General features: G+C 37.1%; 2 protein-coding genes across 6 annotated transcripts in view; one reads left to right on the forward strand and one right to left on the reverse strand.

Annotated features, from left to right (window-relative positions):
- Nucleotides 1-10,533: 10,533 nt before the first annotated feature.
- On the forward strand, nt 10,534-12,375 carry LOC145986976 (zinc finger MYM-type protein 1-like). Its single transcript, XM_083121439.1, has one exon. It carries the CDS (start codon nt 10,534-10,536, stop codon nt 12,373-12,375), a length of 1,842 nt encoding a protein of 613 aa, XP_082977565.1.
- A 1,880-nt stretch (nt 12,376-14,255) lies between these two features.
- Vps13D (vacuolar protein sorting 13D) overlaps nt 14,256-24,506 on the reverse strand; it is a 166,383-nt gene continuing 156,132 nt past the window's right edge. For all 5 annotated transcript variants that reach the window (XM_083120752.1, XM_083120751.1, XM_083120748.1 and 2 more), the window contains 4 exons: nt 23,776-23,916; nt 18,671-18,799; nt 17,142-17,313; nt 14,256-15,519 (listed from right to left, as the gene is read on the reverse strand). In XM_083120752.1, the coding sequence (XP_082976878.1) occupies nt 15,430-15,519; nt 17,142-17,313; nt 18,671-18,799; nt 23,776-23,916 (532 nt within the window). In that variant the 3' untranslated portion in view covers nt 14,256-15,429. The remainder of the gene's footprint in view (nt 15,520-17,141; nt 17,314-18,670; nt 18,800-23,775; nt 23,917-24,506) is intronic.

Consider the following 24,506-nt stretch of genomic DNA (forward strand, 5'->3'; position numbering starts at 1 on the left):
AAAAGGCAACTAAAGGGGGGGATACAGTTGTGTGATCCAAAATTAATCCCAAGCAAGCAAGAAGAAAATAAATAAGTGCACTGTTAACCCAAATATGAATTTTATGTCGTAGATTGTGGTATATCAAGTGCAATTGGCTCCTTACTCCTTTTTTTCTGGCCCAGCTATTATTTAACAGTATATTAAATGAGAACCCACCCTCCCTAGTCATTTCGTCATTCATTATTATGACTTCATAAGCACAAACCATCTAGGCATTATGTATATACCCACTGGGTATAGTAATAGTATACACTTGTTCAATGCCATTTTCATTCAGCACAATGTCTGAATGATGATAATGAATTGAAATAAAAACATCAAAAGCAGATGACATCTGCTATGCATAAACAGAATTGCATTCCTTAAAACAACACAATGTACAAGGTAACCAAAAACGTTCTTGCCGTTCTAGAGCAGTGATAAACAAAGAGCAATACAGTGGACGGTGCACACCTTTAGGTTTCAAAGTAATCTCCATCAGCATCCAACACCTTTTGCCAATGTTCCTGCAGCTGCACAATACCCTGGTGAAAAAACTCTGTGGGCTTGGATGCAAAGAAATCCGTGAGAGTGTTCCGTAGGTCTCCCTCATTTCCGAAGGATCTCCCACGGAGGTGGTTATCGAGGGAATGAAACAGGTGGTAATCTGTTTTTGCAAGGTCAGGTGAATATGGTGGATGGCACAGTGTCTCCCAGCCAAGTTGCTGAAGGGTCTCCCGGGTCCTCTTTGCCACATGTTGCTTGGCAGTGTCATGCAGGAACAGCACACCCTTGAGATTCACCAATGCCGGCTCCTACTGCAATGCACCCTTTGCAACTGCTGAGAGTAGAGGTCAGCAATAATGATCTGACCAGGTGGAAGGAACTCGTAATGCACCACTTGCCGACAATTCCACCATAGAGAGAGCATAACCTTTCATGGGTGCAGAGGTGGTCTTGAGGTGTGAGAAACAGGGTCACGTGGCGACAACCACCAGTGAGCAAGCTATCAAATATGAGTGCGTTCAGGTGCCGAGTGAGCAAGGACAAACAGGCTGTCATTCGTTGTTTCTTGTTGGCTGCCGACAATGTGTGGCGTACCCACTTGCTTAACTTGTATGACTTCGCTATCCAATGCAGGTGCAGTTTGACTGTTTCAGCGGAAACATGGAACCTTTTTACAAGTTCATCACACGTTAGACCACTATCCTCCTCAATGGCTGCTTTCAGGACCTTCGTCATCCAACACATGTGATCGTCAACTGCGAGGTTTATCCGAAAGGTCACATCTCCCGAACGGAATTTCTAGAACCAATGCCTGGCAGTGCGTTCGTTCACAACATTCTCCCCAAATGCCTGGCAAATGCGGCAGCTGACAGGCCCACTTTAAAGTCATACAACAAACACACGCGAACAAGCTGCTTCGATACCTCCTTTTCTCTTCGATACTGGACGAGCTAGGACTGCTGTGTGTGTGCAACGTGCCTGTATTATACGGCGTTTGTTTGAACCTGTCCCGAGGAAAAAGTCGGGACAGTGAGAAGCGAATGGAAGCCAGAAGAGAGGCGCTTACACAAATGATGTTGCCACGTTGCGGTCTAACTCTCATGTGTCTTTTGTTTGTGTCTTGAAGAAGCTTTTTTTGTAAGCTTGGTGCTGATTAGTGTGGTGTGCTGATTTGTGTATTCTTGTTTTTTGAAATATCCAGGATGGAATTTATTCTGGTAATATTTGCTTGTGTCATTTTTGTGTTTAGTGTCATTTTAGCTGGAACAATCAGGAAGGTAAAACCGCTGCAGTCGGACGCTAGAGAGTTGGTTACTCGTGTCTATGCTTTCATGAAGGAGGAATTCGAGGTGTGCCGAAAGAATAAGAGCTTTCTGTTGGTAAGCCTTGTTGTGGAAAGGGCAGCCAAAGCAACGGGTCTTAGCACAAAAACTGTCCGATGAATTCTGAGAGAGAAGGAAGCGGATGATGGTAGAAACTCTCCACTCAAGATGCCTGGAAAGAAGAGAAAATATGCAAAGATAAGAAAATGTGATGTGGATGATTTTGATTGTGATTACATACGACGCACAATATACAATATGTACAAAACTGATTGTATTCCCAGTGTAAGTGATATTTACAAACAAGTGAGGAGAGAAATAAATTTTGAAGGTGCTTTGTGGTAATTTAGAAATGTTCTTCGAAATATGGGTTTTGTATATTAAAAAAATGAAGGCGGCAGAACTTTCTTAATGGAAAGAAACGACATTGTGGTTCGAAGAAATCATTTTCTACGGACAATGAGACGTTTGTGAGCAACCGGTCGACACATTGTTTACACGGACGTAACGTGGGTGAATTCTGGCCATACCAAATCAAAGATATGGCTCGAGGGCGACAAACCACTCCCTGTAAACATGCCTTTAGGGAAAGGTTAAAGGGTCATCGTCGTTCACGCAGGGTCTTCGTTAGGCTTCGTCACAAATGCCTTACTCGTGTTTAGGTCCAGATCCACCAAAGATTACCACGAGGAAATGGACAGCGACAGGTATAAAAAGTGGTTCACGGATCAGCTACTTCCCAACATTCCTCCAAACTCCGTAATAGTAATTGATAATGCTCCATATCATTCAAGATAAATTAATAAAGCACCCACATCAAAATCGAGAAAGGGCGAACTTCAGTTATGGCTACAGGAACACAACATTTTTTATGATGCTGATATGACGAAACCACAACTTTATAAACTCGTGTGTGAAAAGAAACCCAATTTCAAGCAATACGAAATCGACACGTTGGCACAAGTGAATGGCCATACAATAGTGCGATTGCTGCCATACCATTGTGATTTTAATGCAATAGAACTTATATGGTCACAAGTCAAGGGATACATCGCCAAACAAACACCAAATTTAAACTTTCGGCCATCGAATCGTTTGTTACACACATCAGTAAATAAAATATCAAAGGAGAATTGGAGCAAAGTTTGCGCACATGTTCAAGAAGCAGAAGAATTTTATTTCAATAGAGACCAACTAATGGATGATATTATTGATAGATTTGTTATCGATCTAAACACGGACGAAGACGATGAAGAACAAAGATCCCATAGTGAGGACGAAGATCTCGTAGTGCAACCTCTCTGCTAAATTAAGGTAAGAAAATTCATTAATTTTGTTGCTTTTTCCATTCTTCATTCTAATTATTCTTATTTGCATGTTGTGTATATTTGTGCATTTCCTCGTATGTTATACGCAGCCGTTCATTTCCGCGTATTTAATTCGCAGCCATGTATATTTGTATATTTTCGCGTATTTTATTCGCAACCGTGTACATTTGTACATTTCTGTGTATATTACTCGCTGCCTGGCTTCGGTTTTCCCCAGCACGGAGTTCACGCGGTCTGCAGCAGCAACGCCGCGTGCTTTCTGCTAGAAAAGCTGGCGATCAGCAAGTGCGGGATGCGGGACAGGTTGTAACAAAAGCAGTATACTGACAGTCGATGGTCAGACTAACTCCCAATCGCTTGGCAGGCAGGTGCATCATTTCGTTTCCTCTCTGTGAGCGCATGATTAATGGGATGTCAAAAGTGGCAAGAACTTTTTTGGTTACCTTGTAGAATAAAAAAGAATGAAACTAGGCATGAACAATTTAACTACTATTATCTGTACAACTGACAGCAAAGTTAATTGTAGGCACATTGTCTATCACAGTGTTCATTCACTGCATGTTATGCATTGTGAGGATCATAAATTGGGTAAAAAAACAACTCAATAAGCAAAGCAGAATTATATTCATTACAATCACCATAGGTTTTGGAGTAAAAAATGATGAGAATAGCAATGAGATTTTTGCCTACTGTTTGCTGCTGATTGTATGCAGACAGGATCTTGTCACTTGTGTTGACCAACCCTCCCATGTGGCCATGTTTAGATGCTTCCCGCAAGGTTACGTAAAGTTTGCTGTTTGTTGTACAAGTTGCCTTTGAAGTAGATCAATTAATTACTATGAAAATTGAATACATGGTTGCACTCAAGTCATAACAAATAAAATCATGATAACTGACCTTGTCAGGGACATCCTTAGGGAGGGGAGCAGAGCCCCCTCTCCCCAAACATTCATGTGGCCCGGGCAAACCGTTCTGTATTTGCTGAAAATTTTACTTTGATGACGAGCCTTCAGTTTGAAATAATGGTCTTGAATTTTCAGTGGCAGGAACCCTAAGAAATACATTTTTCTCATTTTCCTGCTTCTTGTTGAACACAGATATAGTGGTAGGAGATGCTGTTAATGATTTTATGACCCGCTCTTTCAGGGAAGTGGGAGACATTTTGAAAACACTTTCCATACCTGCACACCAGATCATCCCCCCCCCCCCAAAAAAAGGTTGGAACAGGTCTTTGCACAAGATCCAGTTCCCCTTCCACCACCTCCCACAAGGAAGGGCAAATGACTCGAGCAGGAAGTGAAGCTTGAAATTAATCCGAGAGTTGTGTAGTGTTTTGCATGAATGATTGGCATTGGGACAGTCCAAGGATCGCGTTTCCTTCGTCGTTAGAAACTTTTTCAAGAACTTGGATGATTTTGGTAGTACACTTTACAGACTGCTGTGAAACTAAAGCTTCTGGGGAAGAGATCTCTGAAGGGAATGATCTTGTGGCGCTGTGGTTAGCGCAGTTGGTCAGTATTCTAGAGGTCCAAGGATCGGTTCCAGCTGGCAGTGGAAGTAATTTTCAAGGACATGCCGCTATTCTTTTATTTTAATTTCCAGGCTGACATCTGGAAATGGAAAATAAGGAGATCGTGGTGCAGTGGTTAAGCACTTGCTCCATGTTCCGTGGATCGATCCCTGTCGCAGCGGCAATACATTTTTCACCGCATTATCAACTTCTCTTTTCAATTTCTAGTTTACTGCCATACTTATGTTCGAGATTGGCTGGCTTATCCGAGGACTTGTCGATCACAGTAGTCTGCTGATTGAACCAGTCTAATTTTGATGATGATTGAAGGTTCTTGAAAAAGTTCTCGCCGCTTCGTGGATTCGATCCTTGGGACCTCTGGAATATGGAGCACATGTCCCAACCACTGCGCTACATTATACTTTACTTTGACGTTGTTTTCCCTTGCTTCTTGAGGATCACACTAGTCAGCATGTGGTAATAATATAGAGGTGAACGGCTTTAGGATGGCTGCAAGCCTTTGAAAAATAGTTTTTGGTCCAGCGGGGATGCGATCGTTGGAACTCTGCATCATGGAACAGGTGTTGGATAATTTGATTTCACTTCTACAGCACCAGTTGTGAAGCCCAAGCTTGTCACCATGTTGTTTACGTAGACTGCATCGTGTACGCTTATTACATACTCTACTTGCATACTATTGTTCTTCATGCATAGAAGCAGATCGCTATTCCCATGTTAATACGAGGGTTGGGGCAAAAGTCATTGCAACAGTTTTTTTTTCTTGCAGATATGTGAGCGCAGCACAAAGTGCTATGTGTCGCGTGGAAGCCATGCAGGCATAGTGTGTATGCACAACAACAGATGGCTCTGTGATTTCAGGAAGTAGCACAGAGAGCGCAGTGAAATCAGTTGTGTGGCGAGCGTCGTGCGAGATGGACGTAACCCGTGTTGAGCAGCGCTCGTACATCAAACTAGCCGTTCGCCGAGGGTTAAATGCAAGAGATTGTCACAGTGAATTGGTGGATGCCGTTGGGGATAATGCTCTCCCATACCGGACAGTAGCATGGTGGGAACGAAAGTTGCGGTGATCAGCAACGCTCGGGACGACCTGTCAGTGGGGGGACCAACGTGCCACGTGCCGTCATCGAGCAGCTCCTGCAGGAAGACAGACGATGGACGCTACTGGAGTTAGAGAGGGCAAGTGGCTACGAGAAACGCACCATCCACAGGATATTGTGGACAGAGCTGCTACTGCGCAAAATCGCATCGCGGTGGGTACCACATGCACTGACGGAAATTCAAAGGTGGATGCGATATGCAACATGCTCCGACCACCTAGCATGCTTGCAACAGGACGGCGACCACTCCTGTCACGAATAATCGCCATCGATGAATTTTGGGCCAGGGCATACGAACCGGAACTCAAACGTCGGTCCGCGGAGTGGCGACATTCCGGATCACCAAGGCCGAAGAAGTTCCGTCAGAATCCTTCCACCGTGAAATTGATGGTGATCGTCGCGTATGATGTCAGAGGTGTCATTGTGTGCCACTTCGTTCCACATGGCAGAACAGTGACAGTAGAGTACTACAGAAACTTCCTCGTGCGACAGGTACGACGTGGCGTTCGGGACACACGTCCGGACCTTCTGGACAGTGCAATCATCCTGCACGACAACGCTAGACCACATAAAGCAAAGTGTGTACGGCGGCAACTGCACCGCTGGGGATGGGAAGAATTGGAGCACCCGCCATACTCTCCTGACATTTCACCCTGTGACTTTCATCTCATACCGAAGGTTAAGGAACCACTACGTGGAAGGCGGTTTGCGACACGAGACGACATTGCCAATGCTGTGCAACAACAGATGACCCGATTCACACATGGTGCGGCCAATGGTGACGCAGATGGTATTCAGAGTCTCCCACATCGTTGGCAGCATGTGGTGCACATGGCAGGTGACTACTTTGAGGGCCTTTAGCCCCAGTTCTGTTCTGTCAACTGTAGAACAGGTATGTAATTGTCTTGCACGATCAAACCAGTATTGTCCTGTACACTATCGTAATAAATATGTGAGACAAAATGTTCGCGTGTTTTAACTGTCCCCACATGTAGTTCCCCCCTCGTCCTTTCATCTGTATATGTCGCATTTTCCAACCGGGCTGGTATCTGCAAGAAAAAAATAGTTGCAATGACTTTTGCCCCAACCCTCGTATATAGGAACCAACTAAAGAGCAGAGGAAATATCAGATTTTCTGTTCCTTTTGAAAAATTACACCGTGGAGACTGAGCATTTATTCACCCCAAGACACCTACAGGGTTTCTCAAGTAGCAATGTCCCATTGCTTGCCAAATGGCCATAGCCGTAAAACATTAAGGTAGTTTTCATCGCTAGCAGGGTTGGCAAAATTTGTGTTTTTTTATAAAAGAAACAAACAGTTTTTTTGGTTTTAATCATGAATCAAAAAAACATGTTTTAAACAAATATAACATTTAAAACATAATGCCAAGACGACTTATTTTCTAAGAATAATAATGAAAAAGCATATCTTAATCATCCAAGGATGGACTGTGTTCTTATTATAAAGTCAATGCTTGAATAACTTCCTAAAATACATATTTACTTTAGTTTCAAATCTCGCATGTTAGTTGTTCGAGAACTCCACAGTTGCTACGCCCCACTCAGACGACATGGTAGCTAATTTATTTTTATTTTTTTAAGTATATTTTATCGTGAATGCAACTAAATATTGACATTAACAAGTGTGCAATATGTTAAGAGAGGAACAAAACTGTTTCATCCACATAGTATTCAATTTTAAAAATGTTCTAAACACTTTAAAAAAAAAAAACATAGCCAGGTGTTTTTAAACGTGGCCCATGGGTATTCATCACAATATGTTTCTTTGTTAATCCATGTACATTTTCAGTCACACTGAACAGATTTATATGCACAATAAACAAAATCACGGATTAAATGAAAATGCAAATTTACAAAACTCTCAAATAACCACAAAGAAACAAACGTCAAGTGTCAAAATGTGTTTAAATAAGTCTGAAAAAAACATGTTTAACACACTTTGTTTTAAACGTGAAAAAAACAAAGCTTTGTATTTTAAATGTTTAAAACAAGTTGCTTAAAACACTTTTGTTTTAAACATGCCAACCCTGCGTTCCATAGAATAACTTTGGATGCCTGATACTTCAAAGCACGGTTTTAATGTATTTGATTCCAGCGCCATCATCGGGAAATGGCTGATTTACAGATTATTTACGTCCCATAGAATAAGATTGGAAACTAGCAAGTTTAAAGGGTAATTTTAATATAGTTGATTTCAGTGCCGTCATTGAGAAGTAGCAGAACTATAAATCACTTACCTCCCTTTGGAGGTATGTATCCATTCCCAAAGGGAGATAAATGTGTAGTTCAAGAATTTCCCGATGATGGCGCATGTTTCAATATATTAAAATTACCCTATAAACATGCCGGTTCCCAATTTTATTCTATGGAATGTAAATAATATCTAGTTCAGCCATTTCCCAACGATGGTGCTGGAATCAACTGTATTAAAATTACGCTTTTAACATGGATCTATTCAATCTTATTCTATGGGACGTAAATAATCTGTAGTTCAGCAATTTCTTGATGATGATGCTGGAATCAACTATATTCAAATTACGCTTTGAACATGTAGGTATTCAATCTTATTCTATGGACGTAAATAATCTGTAGTTCAGCCATTTCCCCGATGATGGCGCTGAAATGAAATATATTAAAATTACACTTTTAACGTGGAGATTTCCAATCTTATTCTATGGGACGTAAATCATCTGAAGTTCAGCCATTTCCCGAAGATGGTGTTGGAATCAGGGTTGGCAACATTTGTGTTCATTTGTTTTAAACAAGAACTAAAAAAAAAGACATATTTTAAACAAATAAAATGTTTTAAACATAATGCCAAGAATACTTGTTTTCTAATAATAATGATTAATAACAAATCTGTTAATAATCCAAGGAAGGACTATGTTCCTAGTTATAAAGTAATCGCTTGACTAACTTCTTAAAATACTTATTTTTGTTAGGGCCGGTTTTTCTATGTCCAGTTATTCTTTCTGTTAATTATCTGTCAGTTGGAGATAATCGCCACTCTTAACCATCACCGTTTTTTTCAATGTAAAAGTAACTGGGAGTTAGCAAATCGCTAGTTGGTACTCTAAAATAGATTGTTGGTAATGCTGAAGTGTGGAAAAATAGTTTCATAGTTTCAAACCACGTCGATTGTCTCACATCCTGGCGTTCAAATATAGAACTACAAGAGTGCCGCGCTCGAAAGCACGGAAATGATTGGAACAATGGTGCTTACGAAATAAATTAACGAACAAGCACTACAGATTTGGCTTGCTTCTAATAAAAATCAATTCCATGTGGGGGAAATGCTGTTATGAGGCGGAAGCGTAGATACTTTCTTTGTAGAAGAAGAGTGAAGAACTCTACAGTCAAATCATTAATAATATCTGTCTGCTGGTATAAACACTATTAATATGTAGATATTGTACATTTGACTGCATGCTTTGTACACCTCTATACACGTTTGTTAAGCGAAAAAATGAACATGTTAGCAAGCATGCTTTGTAGGTCAAGTTCTAAAAATATAAAGGTACGAGTAATAATAATTTCAGTGGCGATGCTACATAAAGGGCAACTAGGGCACTGCCCCACAACAATTTTAACATAAAAAGTTCATCTGAAGAGACGCCATTTACATTTACAGCATATACGCGTAACTAAAATTTTTGTTTTTTCCCTCAACTCCTACGTTGCTGCAACCAGACTTACAGGGTATGCACCCTGTGCGAGGTTAATATATTTCTCCGTCCTGTTGGAGAGAGTCCAATCTCGGCTCTGCCCCGGACGTCACTGACTGATCCAAACATTTACAGCATAGGCAAGGGACCCAACTGACGGTCCCCTCACAATGGAAAGGCGCAAAATTCGTAGCAGTCTCTGGGCAGTGAACGAGGTGCCCTGTCCATTCATGTTTGCCTCGTTCACCGTTCAGTGTTTCCAACGCTTGGCAGGCAGTTCATTTGTTCTTCCAGCCTACAGCAATAAGATAAAAAATCCCTCGAATGCTTTTTTTCGTGCTTGTTCCGGTGACCTGAAAAGTTGACAACACTTTTTATTGCTCAAACTAGTCCCTCATATTTTCAAAAAGATCCTCCTTTCTTCCCATTGTAATACGGATTTGGATTTGAGTTAGTGTGTGAGTTTGCGTTGCGTTCCGTCTGGGTGTATTGGTCGCTTACGAAATAATTAGTTTCTCGCGAGTTTATAGTTATTGTACATATTTATTTATTTGTGTGATTGTGTCTGTGTTCCAGCAACTTGACATGCAGAATATCTTCGTAAGTATAAACGAAATTTTTGGGGGTACATGGCCAATGTAAAGTGTTGTTACTGAACTTAACGCTGCATCATCTTCCAAGTTAGTCATTGATATTAGTGGATACTTGGTGAATATAGAATATTTCTTTTCATTATTTTGGAAGACATTTTGTGACGATAAAATGACATTGAATCATGTAGAAACTTTAATATCTACGCCTTTCAATTCATTGACAATGGAAGAGAAACTGCAGATAAAGCTACTAGGACCACATTGACCAAATATTTCAATTCAGCATACAACAACACGTAAGGGAAAGCAAGTAAATCGAAATTTTAACATGGACTGGTATCAACGAAAAGTGTGGCTTTGTGGTTGCGATAAACGCACCGCTTTATTTTGCATTCCTTGTATTTTGTTTGGGGGCGACTTTGCTTGGACACGTACAGGTATAAAGGACATGAAACATTTGTCAGAAAAGATAAAAAGCCATGAATCTTCCAAATTGCACATTAATGCATGTACGGATCTTGCATTACTGGGTCGTGTAAGCATTGCTAAACAACTGGACTCATCATATCGAATAGCAGTGAAACGGCACAATGATATGGTTGACAAGAACAGGAAAATTCTATCAACTATTATAGACTGCATTAAATTTTGCGGTGTATTTGAATGTGCATTGAGAGGTCATGATGAATCTGCAGATTCACTTAACAGAGGAATATTTCTTGGCCTTGTAAATTTTGCGGCAGAACTTGATTCATCATTGAAAGAACATCTTGAGTCTGCTAGTGTATTTAAGGGAACCTCAAGCACGGTTCAAAATGAAATTTTGGACTGCATTTTGGAAGTATGCAGAAAAGAAATAAACATTCAGATAGAAAATGCTCATTTTGTTGCAATTCAGGCTGATGAAACTACAGATTCTTCTTCACAGCTACAACTTGTTCTCATTTTCCGCTACAAGAGATCTGGAAAAGTTTACGAACGATTCTGGAGATTTTTTAATCCTGCTCGTGCCAGAGCAAACGATATTGCAGAAATATTGTTATCCGAAATAGGTCAGTTCTTAAAAGATAAGCCCTATAAATTAATTGCTCAGTGCTTCGATGGGGCAGCTGTAATGAGTGGGCAACATGCAGGTGTTCAAACACTTATTAGGAAGCATTATGAATGTGCATATTTTATTCATTGCTATGCCCATCAATTAAATCTCACCATGCAACAGGCTACTCTGCATATAAGTGGGGTCAGGACATTTTTCATGCATCTTACTGGCTTTGCATCATTCTTTTCGAGGTCACCTCAGAGAATTGCTGCTTTAGAATCAGTTGCATCAAAGGGGTTGCCTAGGGCGATTTCTACGCGGTGGAATTTCAATAGCAGACTGGTGAACACAATATTTGAATACAGGACGGAAATTATTGAATGTCTTGAGAAAATAGAACACAGTGCCGAATTCGACGGTGTGACAATTCGAGAGGCAGCTGGTCTATGTTATCAATTGAAAAACAACACCTTTATGTATTGGCTATCACTCTTTCACAAAATCATACCGCATGTTGACCACTTGTACGCCGAAGTTCAGAAAACGAACACGGACCCAGTACAAGTGCATGCTGCTATAAAGAAATTCGAAAATGCAGTCACGGACGTGAGAAATGGCATATCCGGAAGAGAACGTTCATCCGAGGAAGGAAGTGATCCAAAACGTCGGCGTGAATCGAACTCGGCAACAGGGAAGCTAGCGGCATCTCTAGAAGTTTGTGATACCATAACAACGCAAGCCCGTGAGCGCTTCTCATTCACAGGGCATCTTGTGGCTTCAACACTTTTTAGCTCAAATAAGTTTGAGACATATGACCTAAAATTTCCTGAATGTGAGGTAAACGCTGCTGTTGATGCATACCCCTTTCTAAATAAGCCATGGCTGAAAACTCAACTAACTACGTTGTACACGAGAAAAGATTTCAGAATCAGTGGTGGAGCAACCTCCCTCCTTCAGTTTTTCCTTCATAACAACTTAGGAGTATACGCTGAAATTGTGAAGCTGTTACGTGTTATTGTAACCACTCCCATGAATACTGCGGAATCAGAAAGGTGCTTCTCTACGCTAAAGCACATTAAAACTTTTATGCGTAACACCATGAAAGAGAAGAGATTAAATGCATTGGCCATGCTATCTATCGAAAAAGAACTTGTTCGTGAAATTCCGGACTTCAACAAAAGAGTAATGGAGAAGTTTGCATGCTTGAAGAACCGCAGAATGGACTTCTTATACAAAGACATAACACATTAATATTGGTTTACATTATTGGCATGGTGAGGTGCAGAAAGGATGAGGAGCAAGATCCCCTCCCCCAGTGTTAAAAGTGTGAAATTTTGGCATATTATAGTGAATCAACTAGTCTGCACTATATAACTTTGTGTGGAATCGAAGTCCATGCTCCCTCCCTGCATTAAAAGACGAGGAGCAGCCACTCGCCTGGAGATAGACGATGCATATAGGCTTCATTCACCATCATTGTCATCACAGTTCATCGTACGAAGGAAAATATTAATCGCAGAAGCTGGAGAAGCTCTTCCATCATTATAAATGGAAAGAAAGGTATTTTATTTTCTCTTATTTTTGTAATTAGTATCTTCACTTCTTAGTTTTATTTTGTTATTGATGAGCAGTGAGGGGTGCTGACAATTTCACAGATTTTACCGTAGTTGTCGAAAGTACGTTTGGCATTCCTTCCTTTCTCATGCCCTTTATAGCAGAGCTAACAGTGTAACATTTTCCTAATCATTCCAGTATCTACCCAAACTTTAGTTACTGCAAGAGTATAGGGTTCCGACGTCAGTATTCGAGTTTTTTTATTCACGTAATTTGTTCCATATGTTGCTGATTTTTCGTATTCCTACGTAGTGAGTATTTAATGCTCTTTGGAGATATATCTTGATCAAAACGTTACATTTTATTCCAAATAGTGACCCATTGTTCGAACAATTTACTTACTCCATGTCAAGGAACTACTCTCAAAAACCTTAAAGAGGAATATAGAGGTTAACTGCCCCCCCCCTCCCCCACCCAAAAATAAAAATGTGCCCTGCCTGCCTGAAAAGGCACGCACCGCCCCTGAATAATTTTAAAATTTATTGTAATATTTTTCTGAGAAGATCATTCAACAATAAAGCATGAATTGAAGGTAACACACACAATAAATAATTGACAAAAAAAAAAAAAAAACAATCCAACAAAACTCAGTCACTTTGCCTTTCTCTTTGTGACAGAAATGGTGCCACATATTTAGCTAGCCAATGAAAATGCACTGCATAAAAGAAGCAACCATTACGTCATGCTACATTGCCACATTAACGTTCCTGTTGAACAGTGTGAGTCGTGAGCTGGAGCACTATTAAATTGTTTTCAATGTTGTTTGCGTGAGTGTGTCCAGGAATGGAATGACAATTGGCAACAATGGCGAAGTTGGTGAGCAGGGTAGAACACGTCATGCTAAGAGGCATGAAGACGAAACGAAAATTGGGATCTGCACATCGGCAGAGATAGGTGTGTCGGCGTTTACTCATGTGCATGATGCAATAAGACTGAACTCGGTGTCTCTGTGTGCTTGAGAGAGGGAGCGTGGCGTGGCCACAAGTGGTGGTACTTCGTCGTCGTACAAATTGTGTTTTTTGTGTGTAATATCCGTTATTACAATATGTTTTTGTATTTCTCAGCTGTGAGAGATTTCATTCATTCATCCAACATGGAATCAACACACAAGAGACTTGGGAAAGTTACGCCAAGTGTTTGAATGGTGCAACACTGCTACACAAGTGTTTGCTTTGATATTACCGGTATACAAATTGTATTTACTCAGAATATAATATCAAAGCAAACACTTGGGTTTGCTAATTCTCTTTATTTTTACTCCATAACTCATACATAACATCAACAAGTTACAATGAAAAAAACAACATAACATTTGAAATAATGGCATTCAGCCCATGGCTGCATACTTAACTTCCCAATACACATTAAATTGACTACCAACAACTAATCAAGTTGCTTCTTACTGAGGCATGATGAGTCCTTTAACGCAGTAGCTCCACTTGCATACGTATACTCATATACAAAATGTGTAATATCCAAGGTCCTAGAAAATCATCTGATGCACCCTGTATGCTGAGGAAGCCTGAATGAAAATCCAAATGATGGCTGATGCGCTAAGCCCCATCAACTCAACATGGTGGACCTACATGGAGGGGGTTTTGTAGGTAAGTAAATGAGGAAATATTTCAACATGAGGTGCATCACACATCTTTATAAAAATTTAAGGTTTTATTGGTATTTTTCTTGCCAGGTACAGAAATGTGCTACATGAAAATCTGGTATGTAAGTTCAAAACAGTAGGGGTTGTAGGTGACAGTAGGAAGTAAACAATATTAAATTGCTTAAGTATTTGTGGGCAATTTTAATTTGATCTTTTGGCTCAACTTTAGTGTTGTACATACAGCAAAAAAATTGAATTAACAATGAATTAATTACTTGTACTTAATCTTGTTATTTTTAAAACTAGAAAAGACACAGTTTTGCATTGCAGGTAAGTAATAAAAGTAACCCAGAATCATGTGGAAATCATCAAATTACCTATTTTGTTCTGCAACACTATTCTCGGTTATTTTAATTTCTTCTTTTAGCTCAACATTTGTGTTGTACATACATAACAAATAGAACAAACAATTAGAATTGAAAATGAATTAAACAAAATTATTTCTACTCAAACTCGTTATTTTTAAAACTAGAAAAGACACATTTATAAAGCATTACATTCTCACTAACATACTTGCATTTGCAAAATATTTGATGAAATAAGAATGACAAATGGGAAAATATAATAGCTGTTAGAGAAATAGGGAAAAAAAGAAAATACAGCAGGTGAAAGAAACACAGTAGATATTTATTTACATGAATATGAATTATTGCAAGTTATCTCTTTGTTAAAACATTACTCGATTACAAAAATAAGAACAATGTATTTTATTCTTTGTACTACCAAGCAACAAAAATCACGGTAATTGTAACACACACTAACACACTAAAATTGATACAGAACACTAAATCAATCCAACTATAAATATAAAATGCTCCATAAAAGCATGATCAAGCTATTTATTAGAAATATATCACAGTTATATGTATTCTCTTTGAAAAAAGTAATGTTCCTGAAAACAAACTAAATATATCACTGGGAACATCACTAGCACCATCTATAGGAATGTACGTTTTCCTCTATTGTAAGACACTGAAGTTACACATGAACATGACACACAGCTCTGTACTGGACTATTTACAATTTACAGGTCAGTCTTCTGAAATATTGTCTTGGCCCGAAAATAATGTATGCCTGCGTTCCTCATACATTCTTTTGGCATAATTTACTTGTTGTGTTACCTACAATAAAAATAATACAATAAGTAAAAATCAATATTAATTTTGACTCGTTACAATTAACATAGCACACAGGGGAACCTGGTGACATTTTTGTGTATATAATTTATTTTATTTCAGTGTGTGAATGAAATAGAAGTTGATGGTGGACATTGGCACGTGTGACTATTTACACAAACATGTAACTCCTTACCTGAAATTAAAAGGAAAGTTTAATCTAAAATTGATGGGACATATAAATCAATAATTAGTGATTGCAGCAGTAATCTAATGTACTCTAAACATTATTTTTCATACTTTTTATTTTAAATAAAGTAGTTTTTCTTGTATGTACGCATTGCTTGCATGATACAATTATTTTCCTGTAGTTTACGGTTATTACAAGCATAAGAAAACAGTTTTTTCTTTGTGACGTTTCAGGAGAACACACGCTCCTTTCATCAGACATTTATTTTCATTTTGACTAAAGATACAGTTATAACAATGGTTAGTAATTTTTAAACAAAAAGAATCTGTTATATAATGGATGTTGTCAATGGTACATTGTTGTAATATAGCAACTTAACTGTTAACTCACAGTTAAGTTGCTATATTACAACAATGTACCATTGACAACATCCATTATATAACAGATTCTTTTTGTTTAAAAATTACTAACCATTGTTATAACTGTATCTTTAGTCAAAATGAAAATAAATGTCTGATGAAAGGAGCGTGTGTTCTCCTGAAACGTCACAAAGAAAAAACTGTTTTCTTATGCTTGTAATAACCGTAAACTACAGGAAAATAATTAAATAAAGTAAATGTTAATATGTTGTATATACAGTAATCACTCTTTACTAAGTTTGTGTTAAAAGTTTTATATATGTACATACTTTCATGAAATATATCAACACAGTCCATTAATTAGTAGATGAAAATGCTAAAAAAAAAATTAACATTACTTTCATTTTAGATTTGGGCTCCACTTCCACCACCTTTACTCATGCCTATTGTCAGCTTGAGGACAGATATTTGAATCTTATAATAACAATAATATCTATACATATATTCCAAATTTATTCAAATCCATTAACCAAATCCATTATTTCTTCTACCAACTATGGAACTTTTTATTGTATGTATGTTGCTTGCATTACAGAATCATTTCTCCTGTAGTTTACGGTTCTTACAATCACATAAATACAACTTTCAATGTAATATTTCGGGAGAACATTGAAAATTTTGTTTTGCACTTTAAGAACGTAAACTACAGAGAAATACCTATAGGACTGTGTAGAACTTACTTGTTTGTTTGAATTTTAAGTCCACTTTATGCACAGATAGGCTAATTGGGACTGGACCTACTATAGTTCAGAGTGGGATCTGAACCACTACGTACCTACACTAGATATTGAACCTTGGACCCCTTGATTATAAGGTGATGGATGACATATCCCATCAGAGAGATCAGAAAGAAGAAAATTATTAAGCAGAATGCCTTCAAAAAATTCTGAGTTGGAGGTTGATTAATTATGTCCTGGTATTAAAATAGTTTTTCATATGTAAACATTAGAAACATACAGAAAAGGTGCACTACTCTCTGAGACAAAGTATATGGAAGAACAGCACTAAAATACACATACCCATTTAGCAATATTTTCTTTGTCACATCGAACTCGCGGTCTCTTCACGCCTTCTGAAAAAGCTCCAAGTCCACTAACTGCGTCTGTCTTCACAGTGAGCTCTATGTAATGGCGAATGTCTCGGGAAGAAGACTCGCCCATTTCAGCTATATGACGGCAATATTGTAACTCACTGGAAAGAAAAATATACTTTTTACAGGTTGTTTTCCATGGTCTTTATTTTATTTATGTACTGTACTTACTCTTTTGCATGTTGGTAAAGATGTGGCAAAGCTGGTATCTGATGTGAATACTGGCAGAAATTGCACAAAAAACATAGTTCATATTTTTTTGTATCTTGGGCAAAAAATTTACCTTTTAAATACAAAATCAGGATTTCATGAAAAATCTTGTCAGTGGGTATTTCTGAAGCAGTGAATATTTTATTTAATCCATTAATATATCCTGATAAATTTGCAGCTCTTTAAAATTAGGGACATGGCAGATTTATAAATTATTTATAAATATTGGTCCATCAGGAAAATTGTTAGTAATTTTACTGATCTGATATTTCTATTAATACAGAAAGCTTCAAAAGTTGCTCAACTGTAATGATGACTTACAACATGAAAGCAGAGATATATTCATATGTTTTCTGTAATTTAAAGATGTTTTTAAATACTTTTCATTGACAGTTTATTCTTGTAGGATTTTCTAAAAATAAATTAATGGTCCAAGTCAGGGTAAATTCCTTTCCAGGATGAATTTTTTGGGAGGAGACAATGGCATAATAATTTGATTGATTGATTGATTTACTTTAAATTACTTTTCTGTCACTTTTGGCTAATTGCGAAGATGAGGATGAGTGATGACATGATGAAATTAATGTACACTCACAAAGAGCACCCATGCCCAGGCTGGGATTTGAACCCAGGACCCCTGGTGTCGTAAGGTCCATATGAAGGAAGGATGCACAGACTGAACAAACAGTTTGTTTGTTGACAACAGATGTCAAAAAAAATAAGAGTGAACATTATTTTGTACTCAGTTATCTAACAAAATTTGTTAAATTACAATTAAATTTTGCATATAATTTTATTATTTAATGAAAAGTAAAAGTAAATGTAATCATATAATTGTACTTGAGAACAAACTGGCTAACTAATTACAAATAAAAGTTCCATTGCTATTTCTATGACAACTGTGTGTTAAGCCTGTTTATATTATGAAATGTACAACAAATAGAGCTCTGAAGAAGATGCACATTTGAAGGATCGTAATGTCAAAAATATATTAAAGTACACCACAGAAGGTACATTCTGTTTGCATATAAACAAATCAGTTCACAAAATGATCACTGTGGGAACACAGATAATTAAAAAGAACAATATGAACTGAACATCTACAGGTGTCTAAACTGAAAGAACAAATAACCAGATAATTGTTGCTTCTAATTCTATTCCATCATGACACTACAAAAGTATACTTTTCAAAATGAATGAACACAGCTATTAGAGTATTTATCGTCTCAATACTTGTAAACATCTTACCTCAAATGTACTTCTATTACTACTGAATAGTTTGTAGCACCACCAAGACTGAACACTCGAACACTTTCACTTGATATGAGTATTCTCAAGTTATCAGAACCACTTCGTAAATCCTCATAGGCAACAAACCTGAAAGAGAATGTTAGAACATAAAGAAAATATCTAAAAGACACCAAATGGCATATATTTATTTATGTATACCATATATGTGAAAATAACTATGGGTGTGTGGGATGGAATATTTTGGTCAGGACATGAAATTTAAAAATCCTGATATTTGGGATGAGAAATGTATGGTATCAATAGCGTACTGATTAATTTGATGCATCCATATAACTTGGAGAACTTTTTCTGTTGGTAACAAGGTTGTAAGTGTGTGAATATAGTTATACAAATTATGCTTTTTAGTAGGTGCCAGTGGCCTGCCTGTATGCTTCATTACGATGCACTACAGCAACGATCTCTGAAAAGTCAACTTTCAATAGAACATATTATCCAGTAACATTTTCTTCAACATTTACAAATATTTCTGCCTGGCTGCGTTTGATAAATGTATGAAGTAGAAAATCTTTAAGCTGTTGAGACAACTCATTAAATACATTCAGCTGTTTCCAATATTCCTACTTTTCAAAATTTACATCATCTGCCATTGTAACTACTTCATTGGATTATTTTTCATGAGGTTTTTGGCTAATAACCTTTGGCTTTCACAGACTGCATGTTCTTTCCATACAACTTTTATTGTAAGAACTGCACAATGTGTTCAATGAAGAGGTGGAATTCTGTTTAAAGACTACAAAAGTTTTGAAGCACCAAGAGTAATAACCTAACATTTTCATGGTAAACTTCAACGCATACATTATAAAATTTAAAAATTGCATCTTTTATTATTCCAAGTCCCATTGAATTTATACATATTTATAAATGCCCTGAAGCAAGTTCCTTGCAGAACAATTTACCTCATCAACTGAAAATTATTGCAAACTAAGGTAGGGATGTGACGACCTCATCACCCAGTGACGTGTTCACTGCAGTTAGTCAACCAACAGAGTGAAATGGTCAACATTTTGCTCTGTTGTGATTTACAGAGCTGTCCTGTCACGGCTCTATGAGCGTCCCACAATCGGCAGAAGTGGGGTATGGTTGGTGGACTACAATGTGATCCTCCCAGCTAGATCCGAGGGATCCGCTGACCAACGACAGGTGTGGTCCTCCATTCATATTGGGGGTTAGGCGTAGAGCTGACAACTCTGCACTGTCAAAAGAAATGTCAAGAAACAGCAATATGAGGCCATGGATGTTCCCACGGTAAAATAGTCCCCCATTCGGATCTCCGGGTGGGGACTACTTTGGGAGGTCCCTGGACTAAGGATAAGATCTACATTAGGAATAAGGATATTAAATTAGGCACCTGGAATGTTCTGAGCCTTTACCGGCCTGGGGCATTTCAGTGTACAGTTAATGAGATAGTTAAGTATAAATTAGATGTAGTAGCTGTCCAGGAAGTTAGGTGGCCCGGAGAAGGAAAATGTAAAACTAAAAATTATACTTTTTTCTATGGTGGTACTGAAAATCATAATTTTGGAACAGGCTTTTTCATAAATAATAGAATTATCTAGACTCTTAAAACAGTAGAATTTATTAATGATAGGATATCATATGCAGTTTTACAGGGTAGGTGGTGTAAAATTATTTTAATGAACATACATGCACCAATGAAAGATAATACTCAAGATGATTTTTATGCAGAGTTAGAACAGATCTTTGATAAATTTTCTCAGTATGATATGAAAATTCTGTTAGGTGACTGTAATGCACAGATTGGCAAAGATGAGACATTTAAACCCACGATTGGTAAAGAAAGTCTTCATGAATTAAGTAATAATAATGTTATAAGATTGATTACTTTTGCAACCTCAAAGAATTTAATTGTGAAAAGTACCACATTAAACATAAAGATATCCATAAATATACCTGGTCTTCTCCAGATGATAAAACTCATAATCAGATAGATCATATTCTCATTGATAAGAGAAGGCATACTAGTATAATTAAAGTTCGTACACATAGAGGTGCTGACTGTGCCAGTGACCATTATTTAGTAATTGCTAAATTAAGAGAAAGACTCGCAGTGATAAATCATAAGCAACAAAATCTAAAAGTTATAAAATTTAATACAGGAAAATTTGCAGATGAAAGAATTAAGAAAGATTACCAAATTAAACTGTCAAATAGATTCGATGTTTTGCAGGATTTAAATGATGATGAAAATATAAATGAAACAGATGTAAATAAGAATTGGGAGCACATACGTAATGCAATAGAATCAGCAGCTAAAGAAAGTATAGGATACCATAAACCAAGAAAAAGTAAGCCATGGTTTGATAATGAATGTCATAATCTAATAGAAATAAGAAATCAGGCTAGAATTAGGTGGTTAAATAACTCTGATGTTACAAATCTAAGCAATTATAATAGAATAAAGCGAGAAGTTAACCGTACATTAGAAATAAAAAAAGAGATTACTTGAAAAGCAAAATTAACGAAATTGAAACAAACAGCAAAACCAAAAATATCAGAGATTTATATAAAGGTGTAAATGAATTTAGAAAGGGGTGGCAACCTAAAGTAAACTTGATAAAGATAACGACGGTGATTTTCTAGCTGACCCAAGCGATATTCTAAATAGATGGAAGAACTACTTTAATGACCTTTTAAATGTTCATGTAGGAGATAAATCAGAAGTAAATGAAGTCCACACAGCAGAACCTTTAGTTCCAGAACCTAACTTGACTGAAGTTAAAGATGCTATTAAAAGGCTAAAGAATAACAAAGCACCTGGCATTGATTTAATACCAGCTGAGTTAATTAAATATGGTGGAAATTAATTAATATGTCAAATTCATAAATTAATTTGTTTAATATGGAATAAAGAAGAAATCCCTCAACAGTGGAAAGAATCCATAATTGTTCCTGTGTTTAAAAAAGGTGATAAAATGAACTGCAATAATTACCGTGGAATTTCTCTACTCTCAACAACATATAAAATATTATCTAACATTCTTTTAACAAGACTAACCCCATATGCTAATGAAATTATAGGTGATTATCAATGTGGATTTAAACGTAACAGATCAACTACAGATCAAATTTTTCACATTAGACAGACACTTGAGAAAAAGTGGGAATATAATCAAAATGTCCATCAGCTATTCATTGATTTCAGAAAAGCATATGATTCGGTCAAAAGAGATAAATTATATAATATATTAGTAGAGTTTGGAATACCTAAGAAGCTTGTTGGTATGATAAAAGTATGCACCAGTGAAACAGAAAGTAAAATTCGTGTGGGTATTAATGTGTCTGACAAATTTACAATTCATGATGGGTTAAAACAAGGAGATGCAGTATCTCCATTGCTCTTTAATTTTGCCTTAGCATATGCTGTTAGGAAGGTAAAAGAAACTAATGAAGGACTACAATTAAATGGTGTGACTCAGTTGTTAGCATACGCACATGATGTAGACTTATTAGGGGATGATATAAATACAATTAAGAATAATGCTAAAATATTTTTCGAAACTGCTAAAGAGATAGCTTTGGAAGTTAACAAAGAGAAAACTAAATATATGCTTACAGGCCGAAACCAAGTGTTAGGTAATAATCAAAATCTAATTATTGATAACAACTCGTTTGAACTAGTTTCCAAATTCAAATACTTAGGAGTAATATTAACAAGTAAAAATTATATTAAAGAGGAAATAAAAAATAGGCTTAATTCAGGAAATGCATGTTGCTTCTCTCTTCATAAACTATTGTTTTCTCGTTTAATATCTAAGAAACTAAAAGTTAAAATATACAAAACAGTAATTTTCCCTGTAGTATTATATGGGTCTGAAACTTGGTCCCTTACATTGAAAGAGCAACATATATTGAGAGCATTTGAAAATAAGATCCTTAGGAAAATATTTGGACCTAAAAGGGACGAGGAGACAGGTGAGTGGAGAAGGCTACATAATTTAGAACTACATAATTTGTATTCATGTCCAGATATTATTAGAATAATTAAATCAAGAAGACTTAGGTGGGCAGGCCATGTGGTACGAATGGGAGAGGAAAGAGGAGTTCACAGGATTCTTGTTGGGAAACCTGATGGTAAGAGACCTGTAGGAAGGCCAAGACGAAGATGGAGGGACAATGTTGAGATGGACCTAAAGGAAATCGGTAGGGATGGAAAATAGTATATAGATCTTGCTCAAGATAGGGACAGATGGAAGGCCTGTGTTGCTGCAGCCATGAACCTTCGGGTTTAAGAAGGCTAGAGAGTTAGTTAGTTAAGTTCTAAAACATACTTGGAACACGTGGTACTTTACATTTTCAGTGTAAAATTTTGCTGCACCTTCAATTATGGCTGAGCTGAAACTGATGAGCATGCATATCAGTATTGTGATACCATTGGTTTGTTTGAGTTTTTTTTTTAAGTCCACACAGAAAGGCTAATCAGGACTGGACTAAAGTGCGAATTGAACCATTATGTGTGTCTACCAGGTATTGAACCTGGAACCCCTTGATTACAAGATGATGACGCCAATATCTGCTGATATCTTTCCAGAGTTTGGGTGTTTTGAGGAGTGTTAAAATGCCATGCCACACATTTACAGAGTCTATATACCCTGTTAATTATGCAAAATACATTATTTTGACTAATTTACCACCAAGATTGTGGGGAGAAATGAATTTTGTAATTAAATGATTATCTCGTGTAAAATTATTAATTTTTTTAAACCAAAACTGTGGTAGAGTTCAAATGGAAAACTTATACCGTAAAATTTATATATATATTGAACTACAGTACTTTGAATTGTTTCATTTTCCAAGTGTCTGTATTGGTGGGAGTTGGTAAGAAAATCAGCATTGGTACCAATATCTGTATAAAGTGTTATTGGTTCAACACTACTTTAAATGCAAAATAAGGAAAATGGAAAAAAAAAAAGTAATAGTAATAAAAAATTGGGGTCCTTAGTCATTGCTACGCATCATATCTAATAAAACAAATAAGGTTTATGTTTACTTGTATTAAATATACATATGTACCTAATACTTACAGCTCGTTATACCGCCTGTCATTAATTTCATACAGAAATTCTTGGCCCTGGCTTTGCTTTTGGGAGTAATGAGGCATCAGCCCTCCTGGGCCTATCACACAACGAGCTGGGCGAAGCCGATTTGGAGTCATATGACTTGAACTGAAAGAAACAGTAAATGGTGAAAAAGATCTGGAAGAAAATCAAGCAATATTCTAGGAAAGAGAGCTACTGATCAGGTGATAAAAGTTTTAGATGCCTTTACCTGTTACAATACGGTATATTGTAATACTAATGTAGTCTCCTGACAAGTTTTCGTCAAGATAACTTATCATTTTTATTAAATGTGCATTGATGTGGTTAGTTTCCTGTTGTTGGTTTGAACTCATTGCTGAAAAATATGAGGATTGAGTTGATAGTAACAGAAACGTGCCTGGCCAATGGAGAGAGGGAGAGAGAGAGACTATTTTTGTAAAACTTGTTCAAAAAATCTCGGCTTACATGCAGCTAATGCTTATTCATCTAGAATGAAGATATAGTAGGGTAAAGTGCCAGAATATGAGACCCATTTTGTTTCTCTCTCTTGGCAGGCTGAGAAAGCCAGGAAGGTTTGTGTTAATGGTATAGACATACGTATTCTTCATTCTTTTACTAATGAATGCAAACCTATACATTTGAACTAACAATCACCAGTCTCACACAACATTAGCAAATAAAAATGTGCATTTTACCCTTGTTGAAAAAGTGGTTCC

The sequence above is a fragment of the Lepisma saccharinum genome, chromosome 4, assembly GCF_977018435.1.
Source record: "Lepisma saccharinum chromosome 4, izLepSacc3.1, whole genome shotgun sequence".
In the NCBI taxonomy this organism is placed as follows: Eukaryota; Metazoa; Arthropoda; class Insecta; order Zygentoma; family Lepismatidae; genus Lepisma; species Lepisma saccharinum.

Bases quoted from the DNA above. Each gene is read 5' to 3' on its own strand.
- LOC145986976 (XM_083121439.1), top strand. From the start codon at position 10,534: ATGAAACATTTGTCAGAAAAGATAAAAAGCCATGAATCTTCCAAATTG.